This window comes from Nematolebias whitei, chromosome 7 (genome assembly GCF_014905685.2).
Source record: "Nematolebias whitei isolate Nwh7 chromosome 7, NemWhi1, whole genome shotgun sequence".
NCBI lineage: Eukaryota > Metazoa > Chordata > Actinopteri > Cyprinodontiformes > Rivulidae > Nematolebias > Nematolebias whitei.
Window position 1 is genome coordinate 51332870 of NC_056504.1, and position 21566 is coordinate 51354435.

A 21566-nucleotide genomic window follows, 5' to 3' on the forward strand; every position below is an offset into this window, starting at 1 on the left:
ACCGCCTCATTCACATCAAATCGTTCTCCTAGACCAAGCTGCTTGACATTAATTAGCTTCTTTGTTGTATCAGCTGAAGAAACTCAAAGCTCATGCATCTTAGGTGTCAAGAAATACACGAGTGTGACGCTCCATCACTTCACTCTGTTAAAAAAACTGTAACTTTTCCACAGTTCTCCATTTTTTACTTCAGTCTTTGTTTGACAAGGAGGCGGAAAACAAAAGTATGACAGACTGATAGACGAGACAGGCACATGAGGAAAAGTCTTTACTTGAGTCTTGTGGTGTCACTTTGTGTCAGGGATGAGAAAAAGATAGAAAGTTAACCAGGATGAAAAAAGTAAGATTTATTTGAAGCTTTCAAATTAACTTAAACATTGTAGCTCTGGGTTGTACTAAACAACGAGACTTTCATTAGTTTTTATATTAATTAGATTTGTGTGAATGTTTTATTTATTAATTTCTGTTCATCTGAAGAGCATTACAACATCCATCCATCCATCCATTTTCTTTACCCGCTTATTCCATTTTGGGTCACGGGGGTCGCTGGTGCCCATGTCCAGCAATCACTGTGCGAGGGGCGGGGGACACCCTGGACAGGTCTCCAGTCCATCACAGGGACACGTAGAGACAAACGAGACAAACAACCATTCACTCTCTCTCTCACACCTAGGGACAATTTAGAGTTACCAATCAGCCTAACATGCATGTTTTTGGTCTGTGGGAGGAAACCGGAGCACCCGGAGAAAACCCACGCATGCACGGAGAGAACATGCAAACTCCACCCAGAAAGGCCCCTGGACCGGGGTTTGAACCAGGGACCTGCTCGCTGAGAGGCAGCAGCTCTACCAGTTGCGCCACCGTGCTGCCGAGCATTACAACAAATCATTCCAATTTGTTCCGTATTACCAGGTTTTAACAAGTCATTTAATTTAAATACTGACCCGGTAAAACTTATCTAATTCAGTGCAGGTGGAATATTTAAAAAGCAGATTTATATAAATAAACGTCGTTAAAGTATCAAATTATTTTGATTTAAATTTTTCAGTCAACGAGCAAAAGTGGAGGAAAAATTCCAAAATAAAAGCAGAACTGCGTGCTCGTAAACTGCCTGGTTGTGTCAAAATCAAACGTTTGTTTTAATCCAGTGGTTATGACTAATAAAAATCAAGGAATGTAAATTTTTTGAAATGCTTCAAATTGCCTCTCGTGTACTTGATCCAAAACGAACTCTTCTGCCTGGATTATTGAGCGAGCATCAGGAACACTTCTAGAGTTTGTTGCATCCTCTGCTTCTCTGAGCTGCGGTGAAGTCAATAACTGCTGAAAACTGCATCAAACATCACAACGTAGGATCCTGTCCAAATGCAGAACGCTTACTCATAAACTTTGATAAATGTAGAATGTCTAAATGTTTCCAAGCGTATGGGTTCCAGTCAGGTGTGTCAGTCTTATCCACTTTGAAACATCACAACTAAACTTGAAACAAAGTTTCTGCACCTCAGCTTGAAGTTTGGAGATAAATCTTTAATTTGTGCGTCTTATCAAAGCTCAGATCTTTGTTTGGTTCAGAGGAGACGATGTCTTCTTAATATTAATATTTAAGATGTCGGCACAACATTTTCCAGCCACTAGTGGTTCGAGCCTAAAGTTTCATTCGGGCCTAAAAAATCTGACCTGATTTTTGTGGACATTTAGTCTGAGCCCAACCCGACCAACGAACTGTAATTACAGGCTCGAGACAGAAAAAAGTCTTTTTTTTTAATTTATCAATCTTTTACTGCTTTAGTAAATGCAGTTTGACATCATAATTTTAAAAACGTATTTCAAAGAAAAGAAAATTAAGATTTCTTGGTTCACCAAATGAATATAAACATAAACGCATACCCTAAAAAATCAACTCTAAAGATCGACTGTTATACAGATGAACAAAAATATTTGAGAGTAAAATTATTTGGAAAATATAGAACTAGGCTGGTTTAATTGAACGCGCTGCTCGCTTCAGTTTTTGTAGCTTCGAGTGCTGAGACTTCTTCCAGCGCAGATGACGACAGGTGCGGAGCGGGACGTGCGCGGCCGATGATCCGGTTGTCCAGCTGAAGCTTAATGCAACATTTGTTTAACCTCCTGATACATGCTCAATAATCCAGGTAGAAAAATCCAAAAAAGTTCAATCTGGTCCTCTGGACATTAAAAAAAATAACCAAAAAACAAAACAAAGCAAAAAAATATAGAAACGTTTCGTCTCTCATCCAAGAGACTTCCTCAGACTGAGGATTTGTTTAACCTCTTTCAACCAACCGGTTGGAGCTGAGCGTGCACCTGACCTGACGCACATCAGCAGGTTTCACTGTTTGTGGAGTGAGTTTTCCTGTTTGTAGCTTTTCTTTTAACCTTCCAGCTCCATCATGTCGCTTGTTGTGGGTCAGTTGTAAATCCTCAGATGTGTGACAAAGCAAAGGCCTGAGCCCGATCTGACCCACCCATCAAGCACATTATTTGACTTAACCCGGCCCGAAGGTCGGGTTGGGCTCGGGCCAGAAATGGCAACTGCTATGAATTAAAATGTAAATTAAATAGATCATAAAATGTCAACATCTGTGTGTGTGATGTGTTTTGCCTTCTTGTGGTTCCTGTGTTTAGTCTGAGTCTTTTACCTGTTTCAGCCTCCCTACTGGTTTTCTTCCTGCCCCTCCCACTCTCACCTGTTCAGCCTCATCTCTTCCCAGGTGTTGTCATTTCTCCCTCGTTAAATTCTCTTTAAAAACCTGTGGGGGTTCTTCTCTTGTTGTTCGAGCATGATGCTGAAAAGATGTTCATGTTTGTTCCCCTTCGAGTCTCTGGAGCGTTTTTATTTTCTGTGAGTTTTTCTGCTGCCATGTCAGCATTTTATTTAGTCCTTTTGTAAATACATTAGTTGGTTTATTTTACCTTCCAGTTTTTGATTTGCATTTGGTTTCACATCTTCAGCACCATGAGACTAATTAAAATCACAGTAACTGATACCTTGGTGGTTTGGATAGGAATCTTACAACAAGCACTCATTTATTGTAATAAAGTTTGTTGGGCTTTACTTAACTTTCATTAACCTGCCACATGATCTGGCAGTACAAGTGTGTGTGTGTGTGTGTGTGTGTGTGTGTGTGTGTGTGTGTGCCCACAATGATGATGATGATCTTAAAGATCAACTGTGTTGGTCAATGTTGAGTTTTCTGAGGTAGCTGTGGCAGCCATATTGATTCAAAATGGTTCCAAAATGCACATTTAATCAGTTTTTTGTTCAGGGACCTCTTCACGTTAGGTCATGTGACCTCCCTGTGTCAGTTAGAGGCTGTAAAGAGTCCTGTCAGTGTTTTCAATGAGAAAAAATGGCATCTTTGTTTGCAAATTCCATCACCATGGTAACTCAAAATGCTGATTGAAGTAATGTCGCACATCACGGTGCCGAGACGGTCGCTTTGATATTTGTGGGGGTACACATTGTGGTTCAGGCAATGTCAAAGTTCATAGAAGAGCAAGACCCTTTTCAGATAGAGATGTGAAAATTTAACTTTAGAATAAAAGTCAAATTATTCTATTTCTTTCTTTATTCTTGACTTACAACTGTTGCGTCTGCTTTTCTGTGTAATCATGAAGAACTGCTGCTGTCTGATAGCTGTCCTCATTTAAAGCCACACTCGGCTGCAACTCTGCTCCAACTGGCTGAAACTAAACTTCCTGCAGCTCCTCCTATAGTTGCAGGTTTCTCTGTGCTCCACGTCACGAGTGAACGGCTGACTGGCTGTGTTCTCAGACAGCAAACGACCGCCTCTGCTTAATCATCCAGTCCGTCACTCCGAGCTCCAAGGAATAATAATTAAAAAAAGAAAACTGAATTCAGAGCCAAATCACCCAGAAACGAGGTCGTGAGTTTGTTTCTGTGGGTTTGCCAACAGGACACATGATGAGTCGCACTCGGATGATTTACACGAAAATCAAAATGAATTTGAATCAAAAATCTGAACCATCGGACTCACAAAAAATGTACACGCTTGTCAAATATTGAAATTCATCTTTATTTTACTCATCAGAAGTTTGAAAACCCTGAAACTTCTAAAGAATTACAACTATGTATAAAGCACAATAAACCTGTGACTTATTTTAATTGTTTTAAACTAACTACTAGATTTGTAATCCGGTAAAGTGAGTTCAGACAAGGACGGTGTGTGATGTTGATCAAATACTCCGTACGAGGAAGTGTGTCAGGCTGCAGCCCCAGGAGAGTTTCCATCCGTTTGTCCCTCAGCTTCATTAGTAGAATCCAATCGATCCATTTTTCCATCAATGATTTCTGTATCCGTGTGTCAGGTGCTGAGCTCCCGGAGTTTCCACCATCAACTTGTTTTCTGTTCATATTCGATATTTGTTTTCATGTTTGTACTAACAAAGTCATGAGTTTATTTAAAAATAAGCAAAATTCTAAATTGTTAATTAGAAATATTTTGAATAATAATAAAAATTAAATATTTTGTATGTAATATTTATTTACATTTTATGTATATTTGCACTTTGCACTGAACTTCAGGTATATTTTCATTTAATAACTTCAGGGTGAAGAGAAGCTGAGCTGTAGGACAAAGTTCTCTGTTTACTGGTCGGTCCACGTTCCTCCACTCTGGTCATGAACTCTGGTCATGAACTCTGGTCATGAACTCTGGTCATGAACTCTGGTCATGAACTCTGGCCAGAGTTCATGACCAGAGTTCATGACCAGAGTTCATGGTCAGAGCCCTGATGGCCACTTGCTATTCACAGGGGGCTGTCCTGGGTGGTTTTTAGACTTCAAACAACACATTTTCAAGAACCGACCTAAACCCTCTAACAACAGTGGGGACAGCTATACTGCGTGACCTTCAACTGTATATTTAAGATGAAGTTTGGATTTGTGAGCCAAAAATGAGCTCATGCCAGAAGCTAGCTAGGGTCGCCATAGCCAGAAACGACATCATCACGGGGGCGGATTGATACTAACAATAACAGCAGCGTAAGAGGGGGACAGTTGGACACGGAGGCCTCTGCCCCATGGACTATTTATTTCCACAAAGATGGCCTTTGTCACTCTTCACTCACTTCTCTTGATGCTGCAGTAGATTTGTTCTTGTTGGATTATTTGTATCTGTTGCAGGTTTTAGAAAATTCAGGATGAACAACACACTGATAACTTACATGGCTTGTTTTAGTAGATTCACTTACTGTATGTTTAAAAGCATTTAAAAACATAATACTCTGGTTATAGTTATTGTCAAATTGACTTTCGGGGTTTGTTCAGGGTTTAATGGATGTTTTTCATCTTGTCTTTGTCTTTGAAATGCACTGAATTTATTTATATTTCAGCTCTGTTGAAAACTAGTTTCAGTATCAGCAGTTCATCTCCTCTCATATCAAGCTCTGTTCAGTCCATGGAGCAGCCACGGTACATTTGGAGAAGTTTAAATTCTTTTTAGCACACTTCAGTTGTCAGGAAGAACAGTTTTAGGGATGAGAATCTGCTGACAAAGCCATATGCTGAACTGAGTCTATTTCTGTCCTTCTGACTCCAGGAATGGAAGATCTGAGGAGAGTCCGATCGCTCCTCCTGCACGTCTGCAGCTGACCTCCTTTCCTCGTTCAGCTTGAGTTTAGTCTCACATCAGCTCTTGAGGATTTTATGAAAAGTTGTTTTTGTTTCTCAGATCAACGGCTAGCAGTGACATTCTGTCTGATAAAACTAGAGGAAATGTATTTATATTCAAGCGCCATGCTCTTTTGTTTCTATATTAATATAGACTTTACATTAAAAAAAAAGAAACCGTCCAGAAGACCAGACTGAACATTGTTGGATTTTGTATCTGGATTATTGAGCATGGACTTTACTGTTACTGTGATCACAATGTTTCCTCGATCATTCATCTACATTAAAATCAGTGTTGATGTGACTGTCGGTGAGGAGACAGTGACGAGATCATCGTTATTAAGCTCCAGGTGTGAGGGATGAGGTAGACACGGTGACGTGTTCCCAGAGAGTGCTTGAGAGGAGTTTTCATCTTCTGCAGCTCCCAGTGGTTTCTGTGTGCAGATGTTTGATAACAGCTGGACAGTATGGGGGTGAGGGTGAGTAAACTGACACCAGGGGATTCTATAAACTAACATCCTGCTACAGGAAGCTCAGAATGGGTCAGAACCTGAAGGCATTAGTAAGAGTCTTGTAAATGCATTGATCTGTGAGTTGTTGGCTGTTCCCCAAAGCGTTGTAATAAATCTGATTTAAGTTTACACCTGATTGTTTGGGAATCACTTTTTTTTTCCCCAATTGGAAAATTGGTCTTAAAGGTGCACCTTGCTAGTGAGTTTTGAGTAAACCATATGGACAAGGCGTAGCCTCCCCTGGGTACAGTCGGTGGTACAGAATACGGTTAATAGCCTTGTGCTGCTCCAACGTTTTCAGGCAATCAGCTTTTTCGTGTAACCATTTCCTGGATCTCTTCTCAGCAGCTCATAAGTGGTTAAGTCTCTAAGGAGTGTAATAATTGTCTCATGATAGTCTTTCTGGTTCAAAATCACTGTGCACCTTCCTGTGTCTGCTGGGAGAATGATGATGTTTTTGTCCTTGCTAAGAGTGGTGAGTGCATCCCTCTCCTCTCTACTGATGTTGGAAGGTGGTGGTTTGGCATTGCTGAAGCAGGATGAAACTTTTATTCTGAGTTGTTCTGCTTCACACTCTTTAATTTTGTTGTTACGGATGGCTGATTCTGTGGCTGAGATCATCTCCCCCAGAGGAATTCTACTTGGTGCAACTGCAAAGTTCAGTCCCCTGGCAAGAATCTCTGTCTCCGACTGGGTGAGCTGTCTGTCAGATAAGTTCTTCACCCACTTTTCTGTCTCCCTGACATGTAATTGACTACTGGAGTGTTGTCCTACACTGAATGTGTTGTTGGGATTGGGATGGACTTGATGAGTTTGCAGTAAATTAAACGTATGTTGTTGTTGGGTCTTGTACTGGACATGCTGTGCTAAGGTGCCTGATCTGTACAGTCCATCACTTGCTGAAGTGTGGTCTGATCTAGGCACGTTGTTAGTTATCATTTAATGTGCTCTTCTTAGGCCGCTAAAGCCTCAGTAATAAAATTGGTCTGTCACCCGTTCATTCAGCAGCTGGGTCTGTGCCTTCTGAAGGATCTTGCTTGTCCGGTGCCCGCTGACAGAAGAGTTGAGGTCCAGGCTCTTGGGAAAGGTGCCACTTTGTCTGCATCCTGTTGTCCACCTTCGTCTTTGCTGTTTGCTCAAAGTCAAACTAGTTTCAGGCAATCCTGGCCAAAGTGGTTCAGACTGTCCTGACGCAGGCTCAATGATCCAGGACTTGGAAAGTTTTCTTTGTCTACTGAATGAAGGCATTAGCTTCTTCATGGAACAGAGATATTCTGGTAGTTATCACTCGAGTTATTAAATAATTCCCAGCTCGTTTAAAAAAGTTATATTTATCTCCAACCTGACTGTGTCTTTTATTAATGTCTGTAAAGGTCTTTCCAAGGCTGCTGACTCAAGGCACAATGACCCTCAAATCATCTTGGAGGGACTTTTAATTCTTTGAAAGCAATCAGTTCTCACCGGTGTCATTTCAAGGGATGAAAAATCTGCCAAAGGATCAAAGAGCACGGACGACCCTCGGGTCAGTAATTAAAAAGCAGGCCTTGAACACGTGGGGGGAGATATCGTCAACGTTACCTGTGGTCAGATCCTCCCTCCTGGTGTGTGTGTGTGTGTGTCATAAGCACGCGAAGTGTTCATTTACACTGAAAAATTCACACTTCAACACAAATGAGTTTAGTAACCTGTTCATGCAGGGTGTCTCTGACGGCCTCACTTTTCCTGTGTGTGTGTGTTCTCACAGTTTGTGTGCCTACATGTGATTTTGTATGCAGTAAAGCTTAGCAGAAATGTTCATGATCATCTCGCCTGCTGAAGCATTATGGGCTGCTGCGTGTTTATGTCCTTTCCTCCAAAGCAAATGATAAACTTATTATGGAGAGACACGAAGCAGAGATTAAACATCGGAGGACAAGAGGCTGGGAGATCAGAAGAAAGGAAAAACTGAAAAAGCTAAAGTAGAAACATTTCTTCCAACATGGAACATGAATGCTGAGCGCTGAGAGTCGACTGAAGTGCAGTGAAAAAGCTGAAAATGAGTTTTTAAAGAAAAAGCAACAAACATTTTTTAAAAGCTTAAAGTAGCAGATCCATCCATCCATCCATCCATCCATCCATCCATCCATCCATCCATTATCTTTACCCGTTTATTCCATTTTGGGTCACGGGGGTCGCTGGTGCCCATGTCCAGCAATCACTGTGCGAGGGGCGGGGGACACCCTGGACGGGTCGCAAGTCCATCACAGGGACACATAGAGACAAACGAGACAAACAACCATTCACTCTCTCACTCACACCTAGGGACAATTTAGAGTTACCAATCAGCCTAACATGCATGTTTTTGGTCTGTGGGAGGAAACTGGAGCACCCGGAGAAAACCCACGCATGCACGGAGAGAACATGCAAACTCCACCCAGAAAGGCCCCTGGACCGGGGTTTGAACCAAGGACCTTCTCGCTGAGAGGCAGCAGCTCTACCAGTTGCACCACCATGCTGCCCAAGTAGCAGATCATTAACTAAAAATAATTTAGAGTTCAATTTTAGCCTAACTTGCATGTTTTGTTCTGTGCTAGGAAACCGGACTATCTGAAGAAAACCCCCACACACGGAGAGAACATGCAAACTCCACCCAGAAAGACTTCCGACTGGGATTAGATCTGGCAACTTTCTCACTGAGAAGCAACAGCTCTGGCAACTTTCTCACTGAGAAGCAACAGCTCTGGCAACTTTCTCACTGAGAAGCAACAGCTCTGGCAACTTTCTCACTGAGAAGCAACAGCTCTACCAACTGAGCCACCGTGCTGCAGGAAACACAACATTCTTATTAAAACTGAATTTAATTTAAGAGGAACATAGTGTCAATACCGTCAGGAGATTTTTGATCTATGGCAGAGAATGTTAACTGCCCATGAACCACGTGTTGCGTTAATAGAGAGTTCTTTCCTTTGTCAGAGGACTGAACGAGGAGCTGATTTCATCCTGCATGTTCAGCTGTGTGGCTGAGGTCATCAGTGTCGGCCTCTGATCCCGGAGCTGATAAGTTTATAAAAACAATTCTCGCACGCTGCCTGAGGCAGATACTCATGACTGGGCTCCAGGCGTGTAGAACTTCTGAACATCTGTGTAACCAGTTGTGAAAGTCTGTCCTTGCCTGTGAAACCAGTTAAAATTCTTCTCGTGCCCTCGAGTGTGGCTTCTTGGAACAAGATGAGAGGATAATTCTATCCAACAAATACAAACACCACATGCGTAGAAAACAGGAAACAATCATTTCTTTCTCTCAATATGTATTTTTTTCATTTACCCTTTATTTATCCAGGTAGTCTCATTGAGCCACGAGAACTCATTTTCAAGAGAGACCTGTTTAGGGAGCAGATGATGGGGGTTAAGGGCCTTGCTCAGGGGCCCAGAGTGGGGCGAATGAGGGTGGAGGCAGGTGTGGGTGTTTCACCTTTTCCACCCACATTTTTTGATGTTGACGGTACCGGGAGGTGAACCTACGACTTTCTGATCGCAAGCCCATCTTCTAACCTCTGTGCCACCACTCCCCCAATATTTGGTTTTAACTTTAGCCTAAAATGTGATGTTAAAGAAACGAAGGACAGCTGTTTATATTCATTCAACCGTTATTTCTACAGGTTAGTCTCACTGAGCCTCGAGGACTCATTTACAAAAGAAACCTGATTTAACAAAGAGTGATGACAGTAGATAGTCATAAAAGAAGACATACAAATTGGGAAAAGTAAATGGAAGAAAATGATGTTTAAAAAAAACGAAACAAAAACAGCTGCATTACAAAGAGAAATAAAAAACTAAAAACAGGAACATGTCTGCATTGGTCCCTGCCAGGAGTCCAACAGATTCTTAAAGACACTTAGAGAGGTCAAAGGTCGAGAGCTTCAGATCTTTTTACAAGATGTTCCAGGAAACAGGAGCGGAGTAGGAGAAGGTCCTTTTGTCTAGTTCAGTCCTCACTGAGGGAACACTGCAGGTAATGATGTCCTGAGAGCGCACGCTGTAGCTGCACTCACACAGAGACATGTAGGAGGAGATGTATGAAGGCAGCAGACCAAGAAGTGATTTAAAGATGAAGATGTACCAGTGAGAGAGTCTGTGTGAAGTTAATGGTGACCAGTTAACCAGTGAATACTGGGTGCAGTGGTGGGTACGGTAGTTACAGCCAGTTATGAATCTTAGTGCACCATGATAGACAGCATCCAACATCTGCAGCATCCAACATCTGCAGCGTCCAACATCTGCAGCGTCCAACATCTGCAGCATCCAACATCTGCAGCATCCAACATCTGCAGCGTCCAACATCTGCAGCGTCCAACATCTGCAGCATCCAACATCTGCAGCATCCAACATCTGCAGCATCCAACATCTGCAGCGTCCAACATCTGCAGCATCCAACATCTGCAGCATCCAACATCTGCAGCATCCAACATCTGCAGGGTTCTTGTAGGAGCGTTCATGTAAATAATGTCACCGTAATCAATGGAGGGAATGAAAGTCACAGATACAAGGTGTTTCTTAACATTCAGAGTTCGACAGGATCTGTCTCTGAAAAACAAACCCAGTTTAACTTTCAGCTTCTTTACCAAGTTTTCCACATGGAGCTTAAAAGTGAGATGAGAATCGACCAAGATACATGAATAATTGTAGGAATCAACAAACTCAGTGCACAACTGGTAGAGCTGCTGCCTCTCAGCAAGCAGGTCCCCAGTTCAAATCCCCAGTCCGGAGGCCTTTCTAGGTGGAGTTTGCATGTTCTCTCCGTGCTGCGTGTGGTTTCTCCGTGCAATCGTTTCCTCCCACAGACCAAAAACATGCATGCTAGACTGATTGGTGGCTCTAAATTGTCCCTAGGTGAGAGAGTGAATATTTGTTTGTCTCGTTTGTCTCAATGTGTCCCTGTGATGGACTGGAGACCTGTCCAGGGTGTACCTCGCCCCTCGCACAGTGATTGCTGGACATGGGCACCAGCGACCCCCGTGACCCAAAAATGGAAGAAGTGGGTAAAAGATAATGAATGGATGGACAAACTCAGTAGGGACACCATTCGAATATAAAATCAAAGGAAGAACTGCTGGGACCGACTTCCTGTTTGAAAACATCATCCCTTTGGTTTTGTTGACGTTTAGGACCAGTTTGAGATGGAACAATTCTGACTGGATGATGTAGAAAGCAGACTGTAAAAACTGGAAAACCTTATCAACTGTTTCAGCTCGACAATAAACAACTGTATCATCAGCGTAGAGATGTAAGGATGCAGCAGGGATGCTCTGACCTACATTACCTATGTAAACCCTGTACATGAACCTTGTAATGGTTTCTGCAATCTCTTGTAACACGGTGAGATCTGGTAGTCCTCAGAGTACATCTTAGGATGACTCGGCTGCTACCACGTCAAACTTTTGCCCAGTTTCTTTAAATCATAGCTTTTGTCTTGGCTGAGGTCGGCTAGCTGTGCTGGCACACTCATGACATGAACAAAAAGTTCATTTGTTGTAGTACATAAAATAATGACTTTATGAGACGTTTATTAAACTCTGTGCAGTTGTTTGTAAAATATTTTGCTTAAACAATAAAAAACAGAACAGACAATATGGGCAAAAACATTATCGCCCTTTAGCCTTTGATGGTAGGCAACTCATCCATCCGTTATCGTTAGCCGCTTCTTCCGTAGGTAATTAAAAAAGAGATAATCGTTACGACTCACCAGGGCGTTTCTTCAGCTGCTGCTTTATTTGTTCTGCCTGAAGCGTTTGCTTCTGCTGACCACCTTGTCTAAATTGTTCATGAGCTGTCTCCTCGCCTTTGTTATTATTATTATTATTATTGTTATTAATATTATTATTATTATTATTATTGCTTTAATTACTTGTGTTTGTTTTTATGCTTCCCTTTGTATACTGACTGATCCAGGCGGGGCGTTTCTTTTGTTTGTGTGCGTTCCCTTCCTGCCCCCACAGCCACGCTCAGAGGATGGACTGGGAAGCCCACTTCCACCAGAACAGCTACAGAGGGAATTTTTCAGAAAGTTCTGGTGTCATTTACATTTCAAAGTGGAATGTGTCAGCCTGACAGCTGAGGAGAAGCTGGGTGCTTTTCAACACATTAGCCTGAGATGTGCAGTTAAAAGGCATATTGCTCATTTCATGTGTTTTTCTGAAACCTGGCTGAACTGGTAAAGATGGAGAGGAAGGATGAAACTGAACGGGATGAACAGATCCAGGTGGGACAGAAGAATAAATAGGTAGAACCATGAATGACTGAGGCAGATGAGGAATAATTTTAGAAAGACAAAATGAAAGCCAGAGAAACACGGCAGATTAAAGTCGTGAGTGTGTGTGTGAGTGTGTGTGTGTGTGTGTGTGTGTGTGTGTGTGTGTGTGTGTGTGTGTGTGTGTGTGTGTGTGTGTGTGTGTGTGTGTGTGAGAGAGAGAGAGATGAAAAACAAAGAGGGTGCACCTTGATGTCTTAATTTTTTTTCTTTTTATGGGAAACGATAAAACAAAGCAGTGTCAGAGTTTTGAGGCTCAGATGTGGGGGTGTTGCAGGGAGGACGTGTGCTGCTGTGCATGGAGGGAGGGAGATAAAGGGATGGAGGGGGGAGTTAAATGTGCAGCCTCTCCCTGTCTCTCCCCTGGTTTATTACCTCTCTGAGACTCTCATAGTTCAAGTCTGGATGTTTGTGTGAGCTGAAGAAGAAGAGGCTGGTGACGTGTGACAGAAGGTGCTGCACTGGAACGAGGGGAAACTCAAGAGATACGACTGTGGAGAGAGAGGAGAAAGGAGACTAGAACAGGAGGACAGGAGGAGGTAGGGAGGAGAAACTTACCAGGATTCAGGAAACAAACGGCAAGAAGAAAGCCAACAAAACTGAAGACGAGTACGACAAAAAAACAAAGAAGAAAAGAGAGACGAGTTGGCACGAGATTCAAAATTAAAGGATACATCAGCAGAACTTTGTTGTCCAGGATGGACAAAGTGGAGAGAGTAATGAAGATGGTGAAGAGGATGTCACCGAGGAAGAAGAGGAGCGAGAGGGGACCAGGAGATCTGGAGAGCCCGGACACCCTGTGTGATGAACTGTGTCGTTTCAGCCTCTGCATCACCGGTGAGTCGGCAGCTCCACGTGTTAGTGAGTGTGAAGGTGAGGGTTGCTGAGTGACACGAGAGGATCATGTGTCTTCTCTGAACATCAGAACATTCTGTAGTGTCTTGTTCATTGGGCTGCAGGACCATCTGACTTCCTCATTCCCATCCTCTAACATGCAATCATGACTTTTAGTCAGGTGGTTACAAACTCTGGTTCGTTAATTAGATCTTGGGCTGATAGAAGGTCAGCTGATAAACATGCATTTAATGGAGAATAGAAACCAGTGAATATGATGCAGGTAATGGTGTTTCAAATGGGTTTCTACAAAACATTCCTTTCAAAATGGATTGCTGGTCATCTTTCTGCACCAACGTGTATCAAACGAACAGACTCGATTAGTTATGTTCATAATAATATTTTATAATAATATATTAGGTGCTGAGATTGAATTAGTATCCAATAATCAGTCCACTACGGTGCAAATTTTTATAACTTTTGTTTCGCCTGTACTCTTCGTTCTGCATAAATAACTTATTTCTGTTTATCTTGTCTGTAAACGTTCTCTTGTTCTAACAAGGTTAGTCAGTTCTCTGGGCACATTCTTCTTTGTTGAAAGAAGACTCTTGTTCTTTGTTTCACTTTGCCAACAGTACTACTTTTTATCATCTATGATTCCATCGATTAGTTCTGCCTTTTGCTGTCTGCATCTATCAGGCTGTTGCACAGTAAGATGTTTGATAACTTATTTAGCTGATGACATCGGATTTTGACTGTGACCAGCACTCATGAGGACATTTCCAAAATGTCTAAGGATTTTTGCAGGTTTCTCATCTTCCTCACATCAGTTATGGAAGGTTGCAGTTCAGTCACTTGAGTTTTAATAATGTCACAAATGTGTGCATCAAAATTTCTGTTGAAACTGTTTTTTTCAACCTTTATTTATACAGATAAATCACACTGAGCCTTGAAGACTCATTTACAAGTAAGATCTGTTTAGACAGACAAAAAGTAATGAAAGTGACACATCTATAGGATTAGGAGGTAAAAAAAAAAATCCTCTCAAACTCACTCCCTGGGTGAGGAGAGAGCCTGAGATTGGGGAAAAAACACCCCGCACATAAACGCACAGTGATCTTTTTAACATCTACAGTCCAGTAGGAGCACTCCGGTCTACCAGCCAGTTCCTCTTAGATGTCCCCAGATCCAAATTGAAATCCAGAGGTGATCGGTCTTTTGCGGTTGCTGCTCCAAAAATTGTGGAACAGTTTACCCGAGAATTTAAAGACTGCTCAGACTGTTGAGACTTTTAAATCTTCGCTGAAGAGTCATTTGGATTCCTTGGCATTTGATCCATGCAGAGTCTGAGAACATATTTTGAGCTGATTTTATTGTTGTGTATTTACTGTTAACTTTCTTATGTTTCTGAGTGGCACTAGATGCATTTTTACTCTTTTTATGTCTTAACTGTAAAGCACTTTGGTCAGCTTTGGTTGTTTTTATGTGCTATATAAATAAATTGACATTGACAAGAGCGGTGAGCATGTCCAAGGACACTCCAGAGGCTTTGCAGGAGTTCTGATAAGAATGGTACAATCAGTTCCAAATGGTGAGATCTGTAAACAGATGGGGGTGCCGAGGTCAACCTAGGACAGCATCAGAGGGAATCAGAGTCCTGAAATGATGACGAAATGTTTATGCAGCCGGGTCCCTCTGGTAGGTCCACAGATTTCTAGGGAGGCAGCAATCCACATTTTTAAACTTCCGATCCGATCCCGATACCTAAATCTGGATATCGGCCGATACCGTCCCGATATCATCATCATTATTGATTTTATGAGGCTGTAGTAATCTCTTTATAGGCAAGTACTCCTCCATCTTGGAGGAGGGGCAGACTGAGTGGGGCTGACCGAAATTAGACTGCCTTCTCCGGACTGAACGAAATATAGCAGACCGCTGAAACCACGGAACTCAAATGTCCAACGTAAAACTAACTTTACCGTGGTTTAATGTGGCACTATGGCTCTGCAGGCATTGCACATTGCTGTCTTGTTTTGTGGTGTTTCTAGTGTAAAATACTTCCACACAGTGGACATGTTTCGATGAAAAGTTGGTTAGCCATTAGCCAAAGTGCTACTGCACGTTTTAGCTGGCTGCAAACTATGAACTGGATTTCCTGAATGTGATGCGGGTCTTATTACTCTGGATTCATGAGACACGCCACCGTTCAGGAAATCCATTCCATAGTTTGAAGCCAACGTTCAACGTAGCTGGCAGGGAATCAATGTGGAGAAGTTTTGCTTGGAGACGCAGACATGCATCATGGATCGAAAATCTCTGCAGGTTGAATCATAAAAATCCGATAAGTACTTTGTAAATTATACTGGTATTAGAGCCTGATACCGATACTGGATCGGATCTGCCCCATCCCTACAGATTTCCTCGGTGAGAGGGGAAGGGAGGGGGCAGAGTATCAAATTTACAAGGCCTCCAGGCAATTTGAGATAAGGTGTTTTGTTAAGGCCAGCCGAGGAGCTGAGTTCAGACAAACAGCATTTGTTTTGGAAACAGGCAGAACTTTACTGATTCATGTCTGCCTTGAGTCTTTGCTGGTCCTCTCTAATTCCAAATGTCCAAATTAAGTGGACACACCACTGGTCCGTGCCCGAGAGTATTCCCCGAGATCTGATCCATCCTGCCAGTGAATCCTAGGGGCCGCAGGTGGCCTGCGATTCTCACAAATCACATCGAATTTGCGGTTCAGTTTGCAAAACAACTGAGTCTGGGTGCTCGAGGCACGGAGCAGCGAAGGAGGAAATGTTTGCTTTTGCCGAGGGCAAGCAAGAACAAAAAGTTAAAAGGTTTAAAAGTAAATGTCCAGGTGTACATGCCACACTGATGATGATAATACTTATTATTCTTGAATTATTCAAATCTGGCTGGATTCATTTTAAAAGTGTACTCATGCAGAATGTGGGGGGAGGTGGACATCACACAGTTTGACCACAAACTCTGAATTCAAGCAGACTTCAGCAGAAAATTCATATTTCTGTCCAATTTTCTCAAATTTTAATGTTTATAATCACGATTCTCTGAGCTCAGTGTGAGACCACCGTCAGTGAAGCCATTAGCTCGAGTGAACAAATCTTTGGTGCATCAGTGGTCAAAGGACATCTCATTGTCTTTACAGATAATTTGATGATTTTTTTTTCACCTAATTGCATCACAGCATGAAGGAATGAATGCGCTCCCGTTTCTTGGTATCTCTTCAAAGTCATAGTAACGATGGACATCTGTATTTCTGCAGGAGAGTGTGGGGTGCCAGATGGTGTCAGGGACCTTGTTGCAGCTCATACTTCCTCTAGATAAACAGTATTGACTTCTCTGCGCTCCATCTGAGACCCGGCAGAACCAATACGAGGACCTCGATTTATCATTCAGTAGTGTTATCGGCAAACAGTTTATTCTTGTTCTTAGGTTTGATCGTTGAACGATGCAAACCTAAGAACAAGTTTTTGATCTAAGAAAAAAAAAACATTCACACAATATAAATGGAACAAACTGTCAAAGTAAAGATTGATAATTTATTTTTATTTTTTTTATGCAAAGACTGACAAATCAATTTCCCTCAAATTATTTTGTTTACTGCATTCTGTGATTTATACACTATCAGCTTAATTAATTGGCTCCAGCATTTAATTCCCTCTTGGTTGGGTTAGTTTTGAGCCCACAGTTTGAGTTACCTCATGTTTTTCAAAGGCTTTTTGGAAGTGGTTTATAGAAAAATCTAATTTGTTTTATTTATTTTTTTTTTTACTTGCTTTGATCGTGCTCAGTGATTAAAAATACTAACAAAGTAAATCTGGGACAAAATTCATGGATATATTTGCATGTTGGAGCGAGGAAAATATGTGGACCCATTTCCCATCCTCCACTTTCATCTTGTTTTCTACCAATATGTTGAAAAAACAGTGGGAAAAAGTTAAAGTTCATAATTCAGGTGCCACGAGACACATTTGGAGAATATTATAGAGAGCACAACAACACTTGTGGGAGCTGAGAAACAAGACCTTTTCAATTGGCTTTCTTTAAAAGAGTGTTCAGGGGCAATGGAAGCAATTCTCCTCTTATCCCCAGGAAACCAAAACCAATCTCCAACCATCTTGTTCACACACACATGAGAACTGGTTATGTTCTTTTGCTTTTACTGTTTGTTTGGTTTTCTGCAGGCCAACATTTCCTAGAAAGAACAATGTCAGTCTAATAGCTCCTAATCAGTTGAGGAATCAACAAACATTTATGACAAATGTAAAAATAAAAAAAAGGCTTTGGGGAATAGTAGAGAATATTTGACTTTTGACGTCCTGGTACTTTTGGTTCAAGGTTCTTTGTCATTCTCACCACTCGTGGCACATGAGGTGGAACAAAATTGTGTACTCAAGGTCCCAGTTACAACCAACAACAGCAAAAATATACATTATAAAAGAAACAGGCGGCATGAACATGAGTCTGTGTGAGTAGAGGAGAACGAATGAATACAACGGCATGAAATAAATCAGCAGCATGAGATCAGCAGCATGGATAATCAGCAGCACATATCAACAATCAAAGTGGCATTACAGTGATTTTCTTTTTCACAGTGAAAATCCTGATTAGGGCTTGATTAGGGATTTTGGGGTGTGTACTTGATACTTAGTACTTAGTAGTTATTTACCTGGAAAGTACTTGATACTTACAGAGACTGTTTGTTTTGTGAAGTGAGTAGTTATCTTGTACTCACCACTTTATTCATAAAGCACTTAAACACAGAAACAAGGCCAACCAAAGTTCTGTACAGAAAAAAAAAAATCCATAACAAGCAAAGAACACAGCATAAAATACACAGATCCACAGACGTAAAGATAAAAAACTAAATGACTAAAATTATAAAATACAGAGAAGTTAAAATCAACTTGTACAGGGTCTAAAGTCAGGGAATAAAAGTGAGTTTTTAAACTAGACTGAAAAACATTGAGAGGGAGAGCCTGTTTGACATGTAGTGGTAACTCATTCCACAGTCTTGGACCTGCAGCAGAGAAGGTTCTGTCACGTCAGAGCTTAAAACGAGTGACTGGAACCAGTTAAAGCATTTGATCTGATGACCTCAAGACATATGGCTGCAGCAGATCAGCGAGATAAGAGTGGGCAGACCTATACCTCTTGTAGACCCTTAAAACAGTACAAGTACTTTTTCACAGTACAGTATAAGACTCTACAAAACAAAAACCAATGCAGATGTGTTCTTGTTTTTAGTTTTCTACACCTCCCTTACAATCTAGCTGTTTTGTTTCGTTACATTTTCTTTTAAATACCAGTTTTATTTTCATTTGTAAAAAAAAAAAAACCTCAATTTGTACGCATCCTTTATGATTGTCTGTTGTTGTCTTTGTTGTCCATCGTTGTCACCACTCTTTGTTAAATCAGGTCTCTCTTGTAAATGAGTCCCCGAGGCTCAATGGGACTAACCTGTAGAAATAAAGGTTGAATGAAAAAACAAACAAGTACGTGGTACTTGTGAGGTACATGTTTGATACTCATTAGGTAAAAAAACCCAGTACCTACAAGGGCCTTGCTGTATTATGAAGTGACATGTTACCCTTTATTAATTGCGTACATACCTGGTACTTAAGGGGTACAGGGTATGAACCAGGTATTTACATACATTTTTTTTTTTTTTTTTTTCATTTAGCCTTTATTTATCCAGGTTAGTCTCATTGAGCCACGAGAACTCATTTTCAAGAGAGACCTGTTTAGGGAGCACATGGTGGGGGTTAAGGGCCTTGCTCATGGGCCCAGAGTGGGGCGAATGAGGGTGGGGGCAAGTGTGGGTGTTTCACCTACCCCACCCACAATTTTTGATGTTGTCGGGGCCGGGGCGTGAACCGGCGATCTTTGGATCACAAGCCCACCTCTCTAACCTCTGCGCCACCACTCCCCCAAGGTACAAGGTACCTAATGGGGAAATGAATGGGTAAATGTTAAATGAACTGTACTTATACAGATCCTTTCTGTCTTATCCACATACTCAAAGCTCTTTACAACAATCTGTGCCTCATTTACCCATTTATACAGCTCTATACTAGATCTATAATCAGTGCTTTATCACATTCATGCACCAATGGGACACACATCGGAGGCAATGATGTGTTCAAGGACACTTCGGCATGTGACTGCTGGTGTAATTGAACCCCGAACTCTTGCATTGGAGGACGTCTGCTCTAAGCACTCAGCCACAGCCGGGTACCATGGGGACTGGGCTGTGTTAAGAAGTGACTTGTTACCCTGCACTTACTGGGTACTTACCTGATACTTGGAGGGTACATACCTGGTATTTACCTTGTAAGTACAGAGCTGCATACTGCATACTTATCTTATAGTCTATGCAGAATAACTACACCCAATCCAAGAAGTACAGCAAGCCCATATACAACATATGGTGGCCATGCAAGCCATGAGTAGCAATAAAAGTATCAAACATTTTAATGTTGCATGAGAACTATAGATTTGCCCTGCAGCAACATTTCAAATGAACCTTTGGCAGGTTGTTTTGGAGCAAGGAGAAGGCACAGATACAGAACAAGCTCTGCACGCTGTTGGAGGAAAGTAACCTCAATGAGCCGCCCTGTATGCTGACACATGCATGAAATCCACGTTGCTCTTGTGCAAGAATAAGGAAAAATTCTGCATCGCTATCAGCGTTTTGAGTTTCATGTATTTTCTTTATTTTCATCTTTGAATGAAAGTTGTTGAACACTTTAAAAGATGTGCAAGTTAATATTCTTGTTAAACATTTGCCTAAAATATTTAAAAGCTGTCATGTTAAAGATACGTTGCTCTTGATCTTGTGATTTATTTATGTATTTTGTCCTCTAGCCTGTCGAGGCATGGACCAGGATAATCTGTCAGTTAATCCTGAGCCCGGTGGGTGTGTGTGGTGACGTTGCTTCAGAGTGGATTTACACTCCCCATCATTTCGGGGTCCTTGTATACTTGAAGGCTCCAACCCTGTGTGTTTAAACTGTGACTTGCTTATCCCTGGTTTTAATGTCCAGTTTTAAACAAGCACATTTAAAGGGTAATGTGTGAACCAGTTATTTAAAGTGCATCAAAAACAGTGTTAACAAATACCATTTAAACAGGAAGTGGCTTTAAAGCAGCAGTGATTGTAATGAAACTGATTTCTGTTTTTCTCCGCCCGTCCATCCACCCAGACCATCACATCTGGACTAATCTACATCAAAAGATTGAAACTTTCAGTTTTAAACTGACAGAATGAGGTGGATTTTCTTAAACTGAAAATTTCTGTTTGTTAGAAGAAAAAAAAAAAAAATGTGTTAATAATTTTTCCAGTTATTGCAAAGTGTTTGTAACTGGAAGGAGCATCTTCAAACAAAAACAGGAGTTTTACGTTCACTTAAGATAAATAGTTTTTTATAATTCATGTGCATCTTTGCTAAGTGCTAACAGACACCTACTTACAGAAATATGATGTGATCCTTGTATCAAAGTTAAAAAAGATAAGTCGTGTTTTAGTTTTCAGTTAGTCCTGATTTATTTTATTTTTATGTTTGTTGCTTCGTCTGTACAGACTTTTACCAAAACATGAGACTCGACAGAAAACCGTACGCTCGCTGCCAAACATCGTGAAAGATCCTTAAGAATTACAACAGATTCAGATTAATATCAAAGGTTTTCCCATAACTCCCATCAACGGCAGGTCCTTCCTGAAGAGATGCTTTATTCAAACCTGAAAATAGAAAGTGTCAGAGAATGAATCCAGGATTTCAGTGTCTGTAATTAATCATCCAGAACTGGAGAGTGGGTGGTTATTACAAGTTTTTATTGGATTTTATTAAATGTGACAGGTTTTTGTTGGACTTGAATGAATCTTGTCTTTACATTTCCCTGTAAAAAAATCTGCTTGTACGCTTTTTCTAAATCGGTGTCACAATAATGAAGGAAACGTGAATTTTTTTGCATCGTTTGAATTAATTCTGTTTATCTATTAAAGTGCTGAAGATGAGCAGGACATGGAGGTCTACACTGATAGCAGCCGAATAATTGTACTTCTTATTTTACTTCTTGGTGAAAGTGCACAGATTCTGCTGAATGATAACTTGTTATATCTAAAAAAGTTAAATCTGGTCCTCTGGACATTCAAAAAAAACAAAAACAAAGCAAATCAACAAAAAAATGTAGAAACGTTTCGTCTCTCATCCGAGAGACTTCTTCAGTCTGAGGTGCAGTTTTCAGCTCAGTCTCT

The 21566-nt window shown here is 41.2% G+C and overlaps 1 protein-coding gene across 1 annotated transcript in view; it reads left to right on the forward strand.

The window, feature by feature from the left end:
* Positions 1-13077: 13077 nt before the first annotated feature.
* LOC119412900 (glutamate receptor-interacting protein 2) overlaps positions 13078-21566 on the forward strand; it is a 153335-nt gene continuing 144846 nt past the window's right edge. The window contains exon 1 of the mRNA XM_037679936.1: positions 13078-13285. Coding sequence (XP_037535864.1) covers positions 13147-13285 — 139 coding nt within the window. The 5' untranslated portion in view covers positions 13078-13146. The remainder of the gene's footprint in view (positions 13286-21566) is intronic.